Source organism: Myotis yumanensis, unplaced genomic scaffold, assembly GCF_028538775.1.
Source record: "Myotis yumanensis isolate MYYU_CA2020_CCGP unplaced genomic scaffold, mMyoYum1.0.hap1 SCAF_2, whole genome shotgun sequence".
Classification (NCBI taxonomy): Eukaryota; Metazoa; Chordata; class Mammalia; order Chiroptera; family Vespertilionidae; genus Myotis; species Myotis yumanensis.
In genome coordinates, this window is record NW_027223753.1 from 47,863,037 (window position 1) to 47,880,587 (window position 17,551).

Genomic DNA, 17,551 nt, shown 5'->3' on the forward strand with positions numbered 1-17,551 from the left:
GGAACACCCACATAACCCTACTATTAGTGGGATCAAACATTTAATGTGTGCATACCAAGGGCCAGGTGCATTGACATATGTTATCTCTTTTATCTTCACGGCAATCCTGTCGGTAGGTACCATTATTGTCTCCACTGTATAGATGACGAAACTGAGACTCTGAGAGACTGAGAAACCTACCCCCCCTCCCATGACGATATGCCATGCTATGTCCAATGACCATATTATAACTGTTGGACTCTAGCCACCTATGTTCTTCAAACTACAAGTTAGACTCTACTACCAGGTAGAAAACAGATGGATGCACATTTGAGGTGCCTGAGACTGGAAGAGAGGTAACCATTTTGCTGCAGATCATGTAGAACCAAGGAAGTTTCTGACCAAAGGGAGAGGAGCTTTGACAGTGGATATACCTGGAATTCTCTCTTCTGCTAAGAGTGACACCTTTCTAGTCTTCCTGTGTGGGGAGCACAGGACATTGAGTGAGCTGGAAGTAACTAGAGTTCATTCACGTGGCGTCTCACAGATGAAAGACTGCCTTTGGGAGGCAGATAACGGTTCCCCAAACTCATGCCAAACAGCAGGATGGGTCTCAGTTTCATTTCTGAGGCTCCTCAGAAGGTTCTAATCAAACTTCAGATTAAACTCTGATGATTTCTTACTTAGAATCAAAAGGTTATAGACATTTTGAAGCTGAAGAGACCTTAATGATCACAGTCCAACTCAGTCTATAGCTGTAGAAACAAAATCTAATTCTGAATGCCTCTGTATTCGGAATCCCTAATACTAATGGTTTACCCTCTTTTCAGTTTTACCAAGCAGCAAAATGATTCCCAAACTTTAGAACTAGCATAGTATTGCCAACTTTAAATTGAGACAAGTAGGGATCGTATATGTTATCTAGTATCATTCTCAATTGTTAAAATAAAAAGTAAGAAGGCACACTTTCATAATAAACAACAGCCCTTCTCAAGAAAAAACAGTTGGCAACATAATCCCCTCCTATTATAGACACTAAAAATAAGATGCATTAAAATCTTTGCATGAATAAAAATAGCACAGCATTTGGTGTTGCAAATATTTCAACATTACATTAAAATTTTTACATATTTGTCAATTTAGGAATTTATATTTCTCAACAAAACAAGAAGTGAAACTTGAATAATATCCAGATTTATCTGGCATTTTATTTTACCAGGACCATGTTGGAAAACCCAGTATCCCACAGGTATCTTGAGTTAAACCGAAGGAATGCTTTTGAAGATATTGCATTCAATTATTACTCTTCAGGGTGAATTGAAATAGAGCAGGGGTGGGGAGTGTCTGGCCCGAGGGCCATATAATGCTCAGGAAATCATTTGGTCTGGCCCTGCCAAGGCACTGGGGGTGAGTTAATTAGATGTTTGACCTAATATAGCAGGCTAATTTTTAAGTTGATAATTTTGTATGGCCCGTGAATGATGTTATAAATATCCAAATGGCTCTTGCCAGAAAATATGTTCCCCATCACTGTATAGGACTGGCCCTGTTGCTCCCTGCTTTAAACTCTCCAGTATCTCTTCTCAGCTTTTTAAAGTCACCATTTATGTGCGCATTAAGTTGTCTCTAGAACAAATAGTCAAGGGAACTGAGACCCAACAACCAAGAGGAAAAGCAGAAATAACAGCCCACCTGCTGATTCATTGACTACCCAAAAATACTAGAACACTGTGGTGTCTAAGACTTGAGTTAGACTTACTACTATCCCACATGGCTTTAAGACACTAAATTATCTGTAAATAAAAGCACACATTTATCGAGCATTGCCTATGTGCTATGTACTATTTAAAGTACTTTATAGATTTTAACTCATTTAATCTCCATAACCCCAATATGGTTAGCACTATAATTTTCTTATCTTAAAGATGAGGACATTGGAGCACATAAAGATTAAGTAGCCTGCCCAATAAATGGGGGACCAACGCTTAAAACTCAGGGAGTCTAGGCAATTTAACCATAGGATATACAGTACATAACAGACACTAAAGGAGGATGAAAAATAAAAATAATGGTATTAACCTCTGACTACTTTTCCAGATGTTATGAGGATCATATTCATAGTTTCTTTTTTAAAAAAAAAACTTACTTGAATTTAGGCACTTTGCTAACAAATTGAACATCTGTATCTTCCAGGGAGGTGAAAAAATTAGTAAGTCAATAGGCAGTTTTAATACTCTCAGGTAAGGGCAATCCTAGAAAGGTATGCACAGGACTTTGAGAGGTCCAGTCCGGCAGGGTAGGTAGCCCAGCTGAGGAGTTATAGCTAAGCTGGAAGACAGCAAAGAAGAAGGGGGTGCATGAGGAAGGGCAGCGTGCTAACTAACTCTGTAGTTGTCAGGAGCATTGTGGGAAACCACAGCTCAGTGTGACCAAGGCCGAGAATGTGAGCGGAAGAGAAAATGGTGAAAGATGAGGCTAGAGAAGTAAGCAGGAACCTCATCATGAGGGGCCTAGGCTAAGGAGCTGGCCTTTATGCTGCAGTGGGAGCTACCAAAAGTTTTGAAGCAAGAATATACATAATCAGAGGAATGTCTTTGAGAGATAGGTCTGATTACAGTATGAAGACTGGTTGGGAGAGTTGGCAAGCTTAAAGACTAGTATCCAAGAGCCAAATGGGAGGCTTTGGTAATCCACAAAGCAGAGGATAGTGATCTAGCTTAGAGCAGATCCAGCGGGCAGTTAATGAATATTTGCAAGTTAGGATCAGCAGGGATTGTGGTTGGCTGTGAGGTTCCAGTCTTGACCAACAAGATAGGTGGTTGCACTATTCCCTATGGCCAAGAACATTCTCTTATCACATGAAATGATGTATACGAAGATGCTTTGTAAACTGTAAAATACAACATAAATAGTTCTCTTGAGTATGATGGGGGCAGACATGACTATCCTAAAGGAGTTCTCACCAGCTGGGAAGACAGACCTACAATTGTTTAATTATAATAGTAATGACACCAAATACTAACAAGAATAACTGTAAATAACTGAAGAGCTTTCATGTGCAAAACACTAAGAGTTATATCCCACTTTACAGCAGAAGAAACTGAGGCACAGAGAGATTGCCTGATGTTTCCTGATTAGCAAGAGAGTCATTGAGAAACAAACCAACGCTGGCTGGCTCCATATAATCCTATATAATAAATGGGTAATATGCAAATTGACCCTAACAGCAGAACAACTGGGAATGACTGGTTACTATGACACACACTGACCACCAGGGGGCAGACGCTCAATGCAGGATCTGCCCCCTGGTGGTCAGTGCGTTCCCACAGGGAGAGCTCTGCTCAGCCACAAGCCAGGCTGACGGCTGCCAGTACAGCGGTGGTGGTGGGAGCCTCTCCTGCCTCCTCAGCAGCACTAAGGTTGTCCGACTGCAGCTTAGGCCTGCTCCACGCTGGCAAGTGGGCATCCCTCGAGGGCTCCCGGGCTGCCAGAAGGATGTCTGACTGTCAGCTTAGGCCCAATCCCCCACGGAACGGGCCTAAGCCAGCAGGTGGTCATCCCCCTAGGAGTCCCAGACTGCGAGAGGGCACAGGCCTGGCTGAAGGACCCCCCCAAGTGCACAAATTTTTGTGCACCGGGCCTCTAGTCTATAATAATAAAAGCATAATAAGCTAATTAGACCAGACATCCTTCCGGACGACCTTCTGGATGAAGTTGGAGCTGTGAGAGAAGCCTGGGTCCCGGGTGCCAGAGGGAAGCCGGTGCCAGCAGCCGGGGGAAGGAAGGCCTACTCTTGTACAAATTTCATGCATCAGGCCTCTAGTAGTATATGTGTCTCTATAAGACAGACTAAAATCAGTGTTGCAAGAAAAAAATGCAAGTGAAATTCTATATGTGGGTATGAAACAGAGAAATTAATAATATCTACAATATAGCAGTAGCATAAGCATTTTTGCTTTCCAGAAAACTATTTAATTGAGACCTACACTCAATTCTAAGACCCAGTTTCTCATCTCCACTCTATCAAATTGTAATGTGCTGGTGTTGTCACTAGATGGTGCTAGTGCCATGGTTCTGAATATCTGGCCTCCTTGGGAGTCACTGCCCTCTCTAGTGGTTTGGGAAACTAAATATATCACTTTCCATAACCAATCAAGTAGTTTGTTATTTCCATGTCATTTTATTCTTAATGATTAACATATCAAATTCTGATTTAAAATATTAGAGTAGCTTCATAAATCATCCATCTGTACTTAAATATGAGTTTTTTTGTTTTGCTTTGTTTTTTCCTGTCCTTGCTATAAATTACCTATGAATTAGCTGATCATTTCTCTAGCAGCTATTGACCTACAGCGTTAGCTTTTGCAGCTCATATCCCTTTAAGGGAGCCAGTGCTGGGGATCTGCATGTCCATCTTCTGCTTCTCAATGTTCTTCTTGCCTAATCTTCATAAGTTCCCTAATAGCCATGTTGACATGGGGCCCTCTTAATGTTTGTTTACCACCCTTTAACCATTAGTTTGTATAGTAACTCATCATTATGCAACACTACATCTGTTAGCTTTAAATACTTCATATGCGATTTGCTTATATTATTTAGCTTTTATCGACTCCAGAAATCCAGGAGCCATAGATGATCTACTTAACTCCATTACCTTATCACCAATTCAACCCAGTGTCTTCAGAACAATGTAAACTTCACAGCAAAAATCTGAACACACAGCAAGATAGTTCACCCATATGAAGTTCATCTCAAGAAAATAGCTTGGGAAGGGGCAGTCCTAGATGTAGGGCAGCACCATGCATTGGTCACAACTGCTCATTTCCTTGGCTCCTTCCGTGAACCCCGAGGGTCTTCCATTGGCTCTCTCTAAACATGTCCCCAACCTCAGGAAGCCATCCCTGCCATTGCTTTCACAATCCCTGTGGTTGTAGGTCACTCCTAAATCTATACTCTAATTCCCATAGTTCAGTCTTCCTGCTTGATGTCTCCCACAAATCTCTTAAAACCCAGCATGTGGGAAAGTGACACAACTCCTCCACCAGTTCCTCCTCGCTTTTTCATTTCTATTCATGACTTCACTATTTTCCCGGGTACCCATTTTTGAAACTGAAAAGAACATCTCTTTATGACCCCTTATCCTTGGCAAGATGTTTACTAGTAGGGTTTCTTCCCATTGTCTTTTTCAATTTCTTCCTCTGCCTCACCTATTTCCTCTCATCTGAATGACTGCAATATCCCCCTATTTTCCTGGCTCTGTCTTCTCTTCCATGTATCTCTTGTTGTCAATAGCATTTTACTTTCTAGAGCACTTTTCTCTTTGCCTGTCTCACAAAAACCTTCACTGGCACATTTCTTGCTTCTGAGTTGAGCACCAACTCCACAACCATTGTCGATTCTGTCCATAATATGGGCATGGGGGAACTTCTAGTCTGATCCTCTACAATGTGCTCAGCTCCACCCAGACAGCCACAGAGCATCTTGCTGAGTATGTTCAGTACTTTCCATTTCAACACCTTTGTTCTGGCAGTTTCTCTCATGGGCAGCATCTACCATGCACTCCATTTAAAGTTAGCCCTTAAGAGTTCATCTTACACCATCCATTCAATCAAGCCTTTCCTACTTCCTCTAATCTATAGTTACCACCTCTCCTTCACACCCCATTGAGTATCCATATTCTGTATTTATACTATCTATTGCAATGTTTTTGTGTTTTGAATATTTTTCTGTCTCCTCTCCTATGTTTTAATTTGTGGTCACGGATCCTGTATAATTCAATCTGTCAGCTATGCAGAGTCACCGTAAAATAGGAAACATAATGATGAAAAGCACAGACTTTTGGAATCTAATAGTCTTAAGTAATTTCACTTATTTCTTATGTGCTAGTTAAGCAGTTGCTTCTCTGAACCTCGATACCATCTATAAAATCGGTGTATTAAGAGTGCCTGCCTTAAGTCTTATCACAAGCATTGAAAAAGAGATACTGCACATACGGTGCTTAGCACAGGGCCTGACATATGGTAACTGTGCGAAGCATGCATATGCTTGTCAGTATTATTTTTATAGTCACAGTACAAAGTTAATGTGCAGCAGGCTTACTCGATTAAATTGAAGGGGGACTTCTAGATAAGACAAAGATAAGCAGAGGAAATATTATATTAAATAAGAGCCCAAAGTAAAGCCTGTGTTAGAGAAGAGGCGCTCATGCACAGAAGTGTTCAACTGTGCACCCCCAGGCCTCACACAAGGCCAGTTTATGGTAGGTGCTTAATAATTGCTGGTTGTGTTTGTAATTAACTAAGAAGGTGCCATATTTGTATGGTGATCATGAGGGCAGACAGTGAAGGAAGCTCATTGTCAACCGACTGGTGTGTGGCTGCTATGATTCATGCTGTGATAGCAAATTGGCCTGGTTCTGTGTCTGCAGCTCAGGCAGACTGTCTTCTAATGACTTTAATGGAGCGTTTGCTGCAGGTGGGCTTAAGTTGACTTATCATCAAAGCACATGGCAGACAGAGAATACATTTCTGAAAACACACTTTTGTCCGTTCCCAAGTACAGATTCACATAATACTAGGTACAGTTTAATCAGATCTTTGGAACAAAATGAACAACAACGATATGGTAATAGTAGGTTCAGTCAGTGCACTTGCATTAAGAGCTTTTCCCTGGGTACTTTAAGGAAAAAAAAAAGTTATATGAAAAACAAAAAGTAATGGGATTTGCAGACAGAAATCTGTGTTTAAATGGCATTAAGGCTGCGGTTCAAATCAACAAAAGCCAGGAAATCCAAAGTTAACCTTTATCCAGACTGTTATGCCATTTTTTCCAACTCTGTATGTGCCTGTGAGCAGTCCTCCCTTTGAATTTCCTGGCTCTGGCAACCCACAAGTCGCTTTGAATTACAGTCCTCTAGGTCTGCTATTTAATGGGACTATACCCTGAGGATATATGCTTACTTGCAAATGCTTTTATGTGTAGTCACTGTAAATCTAGGAGCCATGAACTGGTGGTGATGGGTTTTTTCTTCAAGTTCCTGAGATCCCCATGTATGCTGAAAGCAGTGCTGCCTTATATCTAGGTAGAAGGACTTCAGTATATCATTTGTGTTGCTAACGCTGATAAAGTTTCATATGACAGCTTATGTGCCACAATTATCATTCGAATGCATGTTTAAATGTTGCTTTTCTCTTTTTCCACCAGACACGGTGATGACTTGATTGTAACGCCTTTTGCCCAGGTATGTATCATGCTGGCCCTCGCTCTCTCTCCCTTCATCTCTGGCTGTAGTTTCTAAGCGTGGCTTCTGAATGCTCCCATTTATCTCCTTTTGTTTCTAAACATTTGAAACCTTTTTCTTCTAGGTCCTCGCCAGCTTGAGAAGTGTGAGAAACAACTTCACTCTACTGACAAACCTTCATGGAACATCCAACAAGTAAGCATGGACTTTTTGTGGAATTAGGAATCCCTTTCATAGAGGCAAAACCACTGAATAGCACTTAAAAACGAACAAAAAACTATTTCATGGAAATTTGCCACCCAAGCTAATTTAAGATACAGGATGAAATTTTAAAATAAGATGGAGTACCATAAAATTTTAGAACTGGTAAAATGTTAGAAATTCGTCTGGATCTTATTTGTCTCTGTACCTTTAACAAATGAAAGCATGAAATGAGAATTTTGTTGACTGTTATATTTACTACTTTGGAAAGTATGAATACTTAGCAGTAATGGCAAAAAATTCTATTTAAATTCTTTTGGAATAGTTATTAATGAATTCAGAGATTCAACTTCAAATTAAAAATACCAAAAAGTTCAAGTCCAACTAGCCTATATTTTGATAATATGTAAACAAGTTCATGCAATTTGATTATCTTCTTCTTTCCCCTCAACTGACTACATAAACATGGTCATTTCAGTTAACATTGCTGAACCTTGGTCCCCTCATCTGTAAAATTGAGGGTTTGAACTTGATATTCCTACAGGAACTTTCTCTTCTGAAATCATGTCAACCTGTTTGTCTAAATGCTATGAAGTTCACTATCCAGTATTTTTTAAGGTCATCATAGGGCTCACAAGGTCACAGAATCATGTTCCTGGAATAGGAGGGCTGAAGGAGACCTTTGAAGCCATTTATTCAACCTCTTTGTTTTTCAGGAGGAGAAACCCAGACTTCCTGACAACCACATCATAGGTTATAGACATACTAGGGCCAAATCCCGAATATCCTGATTTTTCCAGCCAGTGCTGGCTATAGTCTTTGTGAAATTATTCATCAACCCTCTATTTTGCTTTTATCCACCTTTTCATGGAGTGGAGTTGTTAAAGGTGAGAGGAGACCCTGCTTTGAAAGCTTACTTTTTATTTCATTGTTCTGTAATTTGTTACAGAACCTCCTGTGGGAGCTCTACATAACCCAGTGGAATCTTTCCCAACAATGTTCTCCCCTCTAAACTATTGCCCAAACTGCCACCAGAGTGACTGTTCTCACATACTATCTGACTACATCCCTCTCCAGCTTGAGGCATTTCCACGGCTCACACTTGTCATTCAGATAAAGTTTAACTGTGGACACTTGGCACCCAAGGCACCTCATATCCAGCTCAAGTTAGTTTGATGGATAGTTATTTGGGTTTATATTTGATGCAATATGCATGAAAGCTAGAGACTTGCCAGCCTCTTTTGCCATGGTACTCCCTGTTTCGTCATTTATTAAATAATTCACCCAACAAGTATTTGTTTATCCATGCATATATATTTATTTAAGAAATATGTATTGCCCAGCTGGCGTGGCTCAGTGGTTGAGCATCGACCTATGAACCAGGAGGTCATGGTTCGATTCCTGGTCAGACCACATGCCTGGGTTGTGGGCTTGATCCCCAGTGTGGGATGTGCAGGAGGCAGCCGATCCATGATTCTCTCTCATCATTTGATATTTCTATCTCTTTCTCCCTCTCCCTTCCTCTCTGAAATCAATAAAAATACATATATTTTTAAAAGAAATATTTATTGAGCACCCACTTTGTACAAGTCATTGGTGATACAATAGTGACACCAAAACATGCAAGTTCTCTGCCCCTTCAGGGCTTTCATTGTAGTAGGAAGTTATACCGTGGTGAATAGTCAGACCAGGTCTCTGGCCACATGGGATCACATTCTAACAATTATGGTCTGCTTTTTCTCTTCATGTTCTGTTCTCCACCCTGATTCTGGCCTACTGTTCTCTCTTCCTAAAATCTCTCTCTCTTCCTGCCAGTGATTGTCTAGCTAAGTCCTGCTTGGTTTTTATAGCTTGTCTCTAGAATCACCTTCACCAGGGTGCTCTCCCTGACTCCACCAAGCCAGGCTGAGCACCCCTCAGTGTTCCCAGAACACTCTGCAAACCTTATCATACCCCTTATGGATCTCTGTCCACCACTGGACAATGTGCCCCTTGAGAATTACAATTATTTTTTCTTGAATTTCCAAGAATTAGCAGAATGCCTGACACATAGTGAGTGCCTTATAAATATTTATCATACATATGAGTTCTCACTAAATAATTATTCAAAGACCATCAATTATTTAGAAAATTACTTTTTCAGAAGTGATGCCTTTTCTTTTTCTACCTTTTTTTCTTTTTAGAATACAGCCTTTGGGGCCATACTTACTGGCTTTATAACCCAATTCTATGGCTTGAAAATTATGTGACTTGGGCAAATGAACCTCTACATTTCAGTTTCCCAGTCAGTAAAATAGTGTTGTTCTGAGGATTAAATGAGTTGACACTTGTAAAGTATTTATAACATCAGATAGTAGATGCTCAATAAATGTGAGCTATTATAATTGACTAGAGGCCCAGTGCATGAAATCTGTGCATCTGCCAGCTGCCGGTTGGGTACTTCCTTCCTTCCCCTGGCTGGCCCCACCCCCTAGTCAAACTCCCAGACAACTCCCAGTCGAAGGGACAATTTGCATACTATGCTGTTATTATACAGGATAGTTATATTTCTCTCCCAAATTCCAGAAATAAAGTAACACTATAGGGTTTCACATTCATTATCTCGGTTTCAATCACCATAAATGAAATTCATGACAGATATTGTTGCCCCCACTCTGTGGATAAAGAAACAAAGCTTAGGGAGATTAAATGACTTGTGCAAGAACATACCACTTCTCTTGAATAGCAGAGTCATACTTGAAACCTGATATCCTGACTCTCATTGCAGTGGTCTTTCCATTCACTATCCCTATTAAGTCTTCTGGGTTATGAGAAGAAATTTCTGAAGTCTTTGGAACAGAGAGTCATTTAAGAAGAACTTACAAATAGATGAAGGTCAGAGAGCTTGAAGTCAGAGACATGAGCTATGAGAGTGTTTTCAGGAATTAAAGTATGAGGAGTGAAGCCCTGGGCCAAGATGATGAAGGTTGTAATTGGGGAAGAAAGAATCAATAAATACACTTCCCAAAGGCATCCTAGCAGATCATGACTCAAGATCACTACATTAAATAACTCCGAGGAATTAGGGCTGGGTAGCGGGGGGGGGGGGGGGGGGGGGGGATCAGAGTACGGTATCAGAGGGATGTTTGATTTTCAGTTACTAGTTTTGTTAGCATGGAGCTTAGATGGTCTTAGTATTGTTCATAGTCTACCAATGAGCATAAACATTGCTGATTAATAGACTATGTCAGCTGAAACTGCTTACTTGAGAATCAGGTCTTTCTATAGTCTTGGGTGTTTTGGGCCACATAAACCTTCAGGAACTGAGTACCCTTAGACTGAAATTGCCATATTCAGAGCTCGCCAAGGGCTTATTCTCTGACTGAGGACCACCCCCCAAAATCATGGCCCTTTGTATCATCTTGGGTTCCAACGAAACCACACTCACTAAATAAAAGAGATTTCCAGCTGTACGATCTTTGTGAATGATCTTTCTTGAATCCATACCCATATTTGTACAGAGTTGATTGTTTCATTGATTTCAAGTACCTCCTTGAAATCAACATCAACCAACAGAAGTTCAACACAGGGTCCATAATGCATTATGTTCTATTCTTAGATAGTCAATATTCTCAAACAGATAAAGAAAACCTAATATCCACTAGGGATAGGTCCACTGTCCTGAGCGTTCCCCGACCCCCTTGCCCCACAGATATACTTATCCTAACAACTGAACACATAAGATTCATGGAACTCAGAAATTGTTCTCTGGGATATTTGACTTGGGTTCCAGAGTGCTACCCCTTGCCTTCGATGTAACATTTAAGCAATAATGTGTTTTTGGAGTGGTTTTCATGAGATATCTGGAGTGTAGTTTATTATATGAGAAGGAACTCCCACATAGAACTCTACTTCTCCTAAGTCAAGATTTCCTTTATCTTTTGGCTCTTTGCTCTGCCTGAAAGCATTCCAGTGTCTGTCTGAGCTTTACCACCCAAAGGGTGAAAGTCTCAGTGTTCCTCTTGAGGTGATTTCCTTGCACTTCCATGAAATGTTCCACTGAGGAATGCTTGATTGGGCCTGTGTTTCTTGGCTTCACATTAAAACTTACATTTCCTTTGTCCCAGGAGTTAATTTTGAAAATATGGCCTTCAATTAGAGTTGTTAATTTAGGTAGATGTTTCTAAAGCATTTACTGCCTTCAAACAGGCTGTGGAGAAATCACATGTGTGAGTGAGAGTGCCTGCCATTTGGCAGTCTGGGGGCCAGTGGGTAGAGCTGGGAGCAAAGAGGTGTCCCCATGATTCAACGTTGTCACTAGCCTCCCAGATATTACAGTGGCTATCAGGAAATCATGTGACAGCTCTGCAGTAACATTCTTCCAGGGCATAATTCAATCAGCATGTATGCAATCTTTGAGATAGAATTAATAAGCACTTAATTTTTTTTTCAGTGTATATCTGAAGTTTCTTTCATTGCCTTATGTACTTTGGCATGGGATTGAAATTAGCTGAGAATAATAAAATTTTGAACATTCAGAGTTGGAAAGAACCTAGCCAAATTTCCTTAGCGTAAGTGAGGAAATGTATGTAAAACCCCTCACACAGGACCTGGCACATTGTAAATTCACCGTAAATGTTAGCTGCTGCCAGTTAACATTTGGGGAAGAAACTGAGAGGTGCAGTGGGTTGCCTATGGCTATACAGTTGGAAGGAGCCAGAGCCAGGATTAGGAACCCTGTCTTCTTATTCATAGTTCAGTTCTTTCTCCGCTGTGCTATTCGGGGCTGCAAAGTATTCATTGCTGGGGCCACATTCCCTACTAATATCACTGCCTTCAGCAACTCAGGCATATCGCTTCTTAAGGTTCTTCCATAAGTTAGGGATCATTGGAAACTGAGCAGCCAATGCCATTTCCTTCTGGCGCTTGCTGTTTTCTAATTGGCGCTCTCGTGTCTTCTAAGCCGTCATGCAGCTTCCAGAAGCCATCTAAAATGTATCGAGTTCACTCATTTAAAATGTATGAGCCACTTCTTTGTACCGAGTCTCAGGGATAAACCAAAGAAGCACGGCTCTTGCCTTTTCACAGCTTCCAGTGGTTCTCAACCTTCCTAATGCCGCGACCCTTTAATACAGTTCCTCATGTTGTGGTGACCCCCAACCATAAAATTATTTTCGTTGCTACTTCATAACTGTAATTTTGCTACTGTTATGAATTGTAATGTAAATATCTGATATGCAAGATGTATTTAGGTGACCCCTGTGAAAGGGTCGTTTGACCCCCAAAGGGGTCACGACCCACAGGTTGAGAACCGCTGGGACACACCAATGCTTATCAGAATTAACAACTCTGAGTGAGAGCTATAGTTTTTAAATTAACTCCCAGGGCAAAGCAATTAATGTAATTCCTGTAATTTTGAAGAAGTCATTGGGAGAATTCGGTGCTATGAGTAGCCATGCTATTAAGAAAGCAGAAATTTCCAACACTTATGGTCTTTTAGTTTGTCTCTTTTACAAAAGCCTTCTTTGGAATTCAGGAAGATAGGTAAAATAAAATTATTGTAAACATATATTAATCTAATGAATATATAATGAATACCTACATCATGCCTAATATTTTGCTGATTCGAAGGTTACAGAGATGAACAAGATTCAATCTTTGCTTAAATGTCTTCCAGGTGAGCGGAGGAGACAGCCAGGAAAATGGGAATTGTGATCTAGCATGAGTAGTGCTCTGATGGGCAAGCATGGGGAACTACAAGTAGCACAGAGACGGAACACAGGAGGGAAGGCTCCTCCAAGGAGGTGATGCCTGAGGGAAGACCCGGAATATGAGGAGTTGGCCACTTAACGAGGAGGGGAAAGTGTTCAGCTGATCTAAACATATGCAAGGGCCCAACAACATGAGTGCAGGCTGTGTATGAGAAACAGCCAGTGGTATGTAGAACCAAGATCTACAGGAAAAAGGAAAGCAGATAAAACATTCATGTGGATCCTGCCATCAGTGGGCCATTGATTAGTGGTGGGAATAATATGTGCTCATATGAGTTGTAACACGAGGTACAAATAAAGAACCATGGGAGATTAGAGGGAAGATCATACTTAGCTAAGAGGATGACATCTGTTGGAGAAGGTGGCATTTGATCTTTGGAAGTACGATTCTGACACCAGTTTTTGTTGTATGGGTTTTTCTCCCCAATACATCAGAGCAATTCTCCATGAAACCGGCTGGGCATCCCGTTATTCAACTCAATTCTCACACTATTTACCTGGAGATAGTGTCAGATCCTACAAGTTAAGGGCTCAGTCCTCCAAACTGCCTCTACCCCACATTTCAGATGCCAATCACAAATCCAGGTTGTTACCTGTGCTTCTAACCTAGTGGCTGTAGATTCAAGGTTCCAATCACTCCCTCTTTGGGTTTGATTAATTTGTTAAAATGGCTTACAAAAAAAATCTTTACTTACTAGATTACTGGTTTATTAGAAAAGGATATAACTCGGGAATAGCCAGATGGGAAAACCTGCGTAGGACAAGGTATGTGGGAAGGAGCACAGAGCTCCCATGCTCTCTGAGCCTGACAGTCTCCTCATGTTCACCAACCCAGTGCCTTTGGGGTTTTATGAAGGCTTCAATATGAAGGCATGATTGATTAAATCCTTGGCCATTGGTGACTGAACACAATCTCCAAGCCCTTTCCCTTCCCCTGAAGTCCAGGGCAGGGCTGAAAGTTCCAACTCTCAAATCACAAGATTGGTTCCTCTGACATCCAGTCTCAGGGATTTTCCAAAAGTCGTCTCATTAACATAACAAAAGACACCTTTGTCAAGCTTCTCATTTAGGAAATTCCAGGGGGCAACAGGAGGAAGACCACCAGATTTATATTTCTTACTATACATCAGAGAAAGCTAGATGGTATTTAGAAGTGTGAGCTTGTGCAGGGAGAGCTTTCTTCTCAGAGGAATGGCTGAACAGTGTCAGGAAGATGGACAGCACATGGCCAAGGTCAAAGAAGTGATCACATTTGGCCTTGGCGATGTCTGAGTTAGTCCATTCATTCATTCATTCAACAACTATTTACTGAGTGCTTGGCATATGAAAGACCACTCTGGGTTTTCGGGATCCAGTAGTGAACATGTTGTTCCCTGCCTGCATAAAGTTTACATTAAATTAAGGCGTTCTATATTGAACACTAAGTGGACAGTGCCTATTTTAATTACAATTCTAGAGCTACTAAGGTGAAGAACAAGATGGCGTGGTTTGAAATGAAATGTCAGGCAGGGAGGAATCCTGGGAGATAAACTGGGAAAAGCATGTTGAGAACAAAGAGCAAAGAGCTTTGAACGCCAGGTTAAGGAGTTTGACATTTAATCTCTTAATTTTCCTGAAAAGCAGCCCTCAGTTTCAGTGCAGGTGTTAGCAGCCATGGAGAGTGCATGCATTTTGGATTCTGCAAGACTTAGCTTTGAATCCCAATCATGCCACAGAGGGATTAAAAGTGCCTTTCCTAGGATCACCTCGCTAATCAATGTAAGGTATAGTTACCTAGAAACCAGATTACCCCTAAGGGACCAAAACTGAATTTGGAGCAGTTAATAACAAACTAGGAAAATAACTATGTGTTCACACCTATAGGGAGACCTTCCCTTTGCAATACCTTTGCAATCTATTCACTATCATTTAGAAGTTGGCCTTAATCCAAAACCTGCCTGTACATCAGAATTCACAGAGAAGTAAGAAATTACAGATGGCCATCCCAGACATACTGAAATAGACTCTCCAGGGACAGAAAGGGATTCATAATTTTTACAGCTGTACAAGTCAGACGTCATCCATGTTTAGAGACCCACTGGCCTAGGGTCCCACTCTCCTGCTCCTGGCTAATGTCCTGTTGCTCTTTAGTGGGACAGAGTCCTCTGTATCAGTGGTTCTGAAAATGTGATTCAAGACCAGCAACATTAGCACTTGGGCACTAGTCAGAAATGCAAACACTCAAGCCCACCCCAGCCAACTGAATCAGAAACCTGGAGGTAGACCCAGCAATGTCTCAAACTTCCAGGGGATCCGAGGCACTCTACATTTTAAAAGCCATTGCTCTGTACTATTTCTGGGAGGTTCTCCGGCAATGCATTGGGAGAGTCTGGCAGTTCTGCAAAACATGAGAAGGATGGTGAAAGCAGCAAAATTGGGGGTGAAAGCAGCAAAATCGGGGGGTCATGGTGATATAAAGAAGAAACAGAAACACAAGAAAGAAAAGGAGAAGCAGGCCCAGTGTTTGTGGGCCATGAGTTGGTTTGCTTGTTTCTTTGACTCTTGACATCAGCAGGTTTGTTATGCTGTAGAATAATGCCCAGTCTCTCCATGAAAAGGCCGCTCCATAAATTAAGCCACCTGAATTACCATTCCCGGTAGCTGTGTGACCTGGGGTGCACAACTGGAAGCCTGGACTGATTGGTCTCTAAGGGCTCCTCTGGCTATAACTTTCTACAGCACGGCCCGAAGGAGCTGGGATTCACTCTTACATTTGGAACCATTCCTGAGCAAGGATATCCTCTCCTACGGGCCTCCTGAAACAGGGAAACTGAAAACAGAGGAGCTGGCGAGGGACCTGGGGTAAAGGACTTCCTTCCTGGAGTGTTGGCCGCCCAGGAGGCTGTGCAGAGGGAAATTCCAGGCCATCTGGATGTGAGAGAATTGCAGTCATTTACGCATGTTACAGGAGCCTGCCTTCCGGAGAAAGCATTATGTCACTTGATAGCTCATTGTGACCTGGAAAACTCCCCAGAGATCCTGGGGAGGCAGGGAGAGGATATTCGGACAAAGACTCAGGTCTTCTTTTCTCTCTGTCTCCACAGGAGGTCCCCAGCTGCTAGCCAGCCTCCTGTCTCCAGAGTCAACCTGCAAGGTAAGCCATGCCATGGCCTCTCTCCGTGTTTCACAATAATGAGTGTGCCACTCCTGCAGAACCTTTTTGGGAAATAATAGCATTTGTTTGCATACCGTGGCCCTCAAAAGTAAGGCTCTTGCTGACTTTTTTGAAAAGCATACTGGAGCTTGACTTCATTCCATGTGAATCTGAGTGAAAAGCAGTATTAAATGGTTTTCCCATCAGATGTATGCCCAGACTTCCAGAATGTGGTGGAAGAGTGGTAACGCTGCTTCCCAGAAGAAGAGCAGTATTGATAGTGCAACTTGACCTCAGCTTGCTGACCCCAGTGAACTCCAGGAGAGCTGACCTCACAGGCCCTGAGGTGCCCTCACGTTGACCCGAGAGCCCCACAGCCTATGCTAGTGGCTTCCTCTTAGCGTCAACCATAGATCCCCTTTGAATATGCATTCCTTCCAGGTGTGAAACCAAAGGCTCTTTCTAGGTCACAAATCATTTCTTTTGGAGGTCATCCAATTTTTCTTCTCACAGGTGTTGTTTTAAAGAAACCTAACCTCTCATCTTTCAGTGCTGCGCCAATAAGTTTCACGTAGAGTAGAGAGCTGTGTGTGGAAAGGAAGGGCCATCTTGAAGGGACAGCATAGAGATGTACTGAACTTAAATTCTTGTTGACGTAAGACATAACCAGTTAGGTGACATTTTTTAAAGTGCAAAATGGAGTTTTGCCCCTCGACTGACCCCAGTAGCATAGCAGTGGTCTTGAGTAAAACCACAGGAGAAGCAAGTGAGATGAGCTCATAGTGAGATCACCTAACACCCCGAGCTGCCTCACGCACCTCTGTGCGCCAGCAGTGCTGTTCCCTTCGCTTCACACGCAGGATCTTTCCTCCTGCATGTTCTGTTGTGTTCTCTTGCTGGTATCATGGCCACAGGAGAATGGAAATAACACAAGCGCCCAACTTTTAAAAGAAGGGAACAAAGGCAATAGGTTCTGTTGGTGTGTTGGCTTCTGAAATAGTTATGGTATACGCTTTAAGAATATTTTTATGAGAAAAAGATCGAGAACAAGAAGAAAAGTGAAAAAGGAAGAGATTAGGTAGAGTTTACCTCTAGAGCGCCATGAAATGAAGTAGAGAGAAGAAATAGTACTGTATCCACAGACTTCAAGAACCTGGGGTGCGGATGGACTGTTTCTTTAGAAGTTTGTAAAAAGAAACTAGATAGAGTGTTTTAACATAATACTGGTGTTACATACTTGGAGATCAA

At 41.7% G+C, this 17,551-nt stretch overlaps 1 protein-coding gene across 4 annotated transcripts in view; it reads left to right on the plus strand.

The window, feature by feature from the left end:
* The window catches only part of PDE4B (phosphodiesterase 4B), a 525,239-nt gene that overhangs the window by 395,597 nt on the left and 112,091 nt on the right, over positions 1-17,551 (plus strand). For all 4 annotated transcript variants that reach the window (XM_070405299.1, XM_070405301.1, XM_070405300.1 and 1 more), the window contains 3 exons: positions 7,183-7,219; positions 7,344-7,414; positions 16,254-16,303. In XM_070405299.1, the coding sequence (XP_070261400.1) occupies positions 7,183-7,219; positions 7,344-7,414; positions 16,254-16,303 (158 nt within the window). The remainder of the gene's footprint in view (positions 1-7,182; positions 7,220-7,343; positions 7,415-16,253; positions 16,304-17,551) is intronic.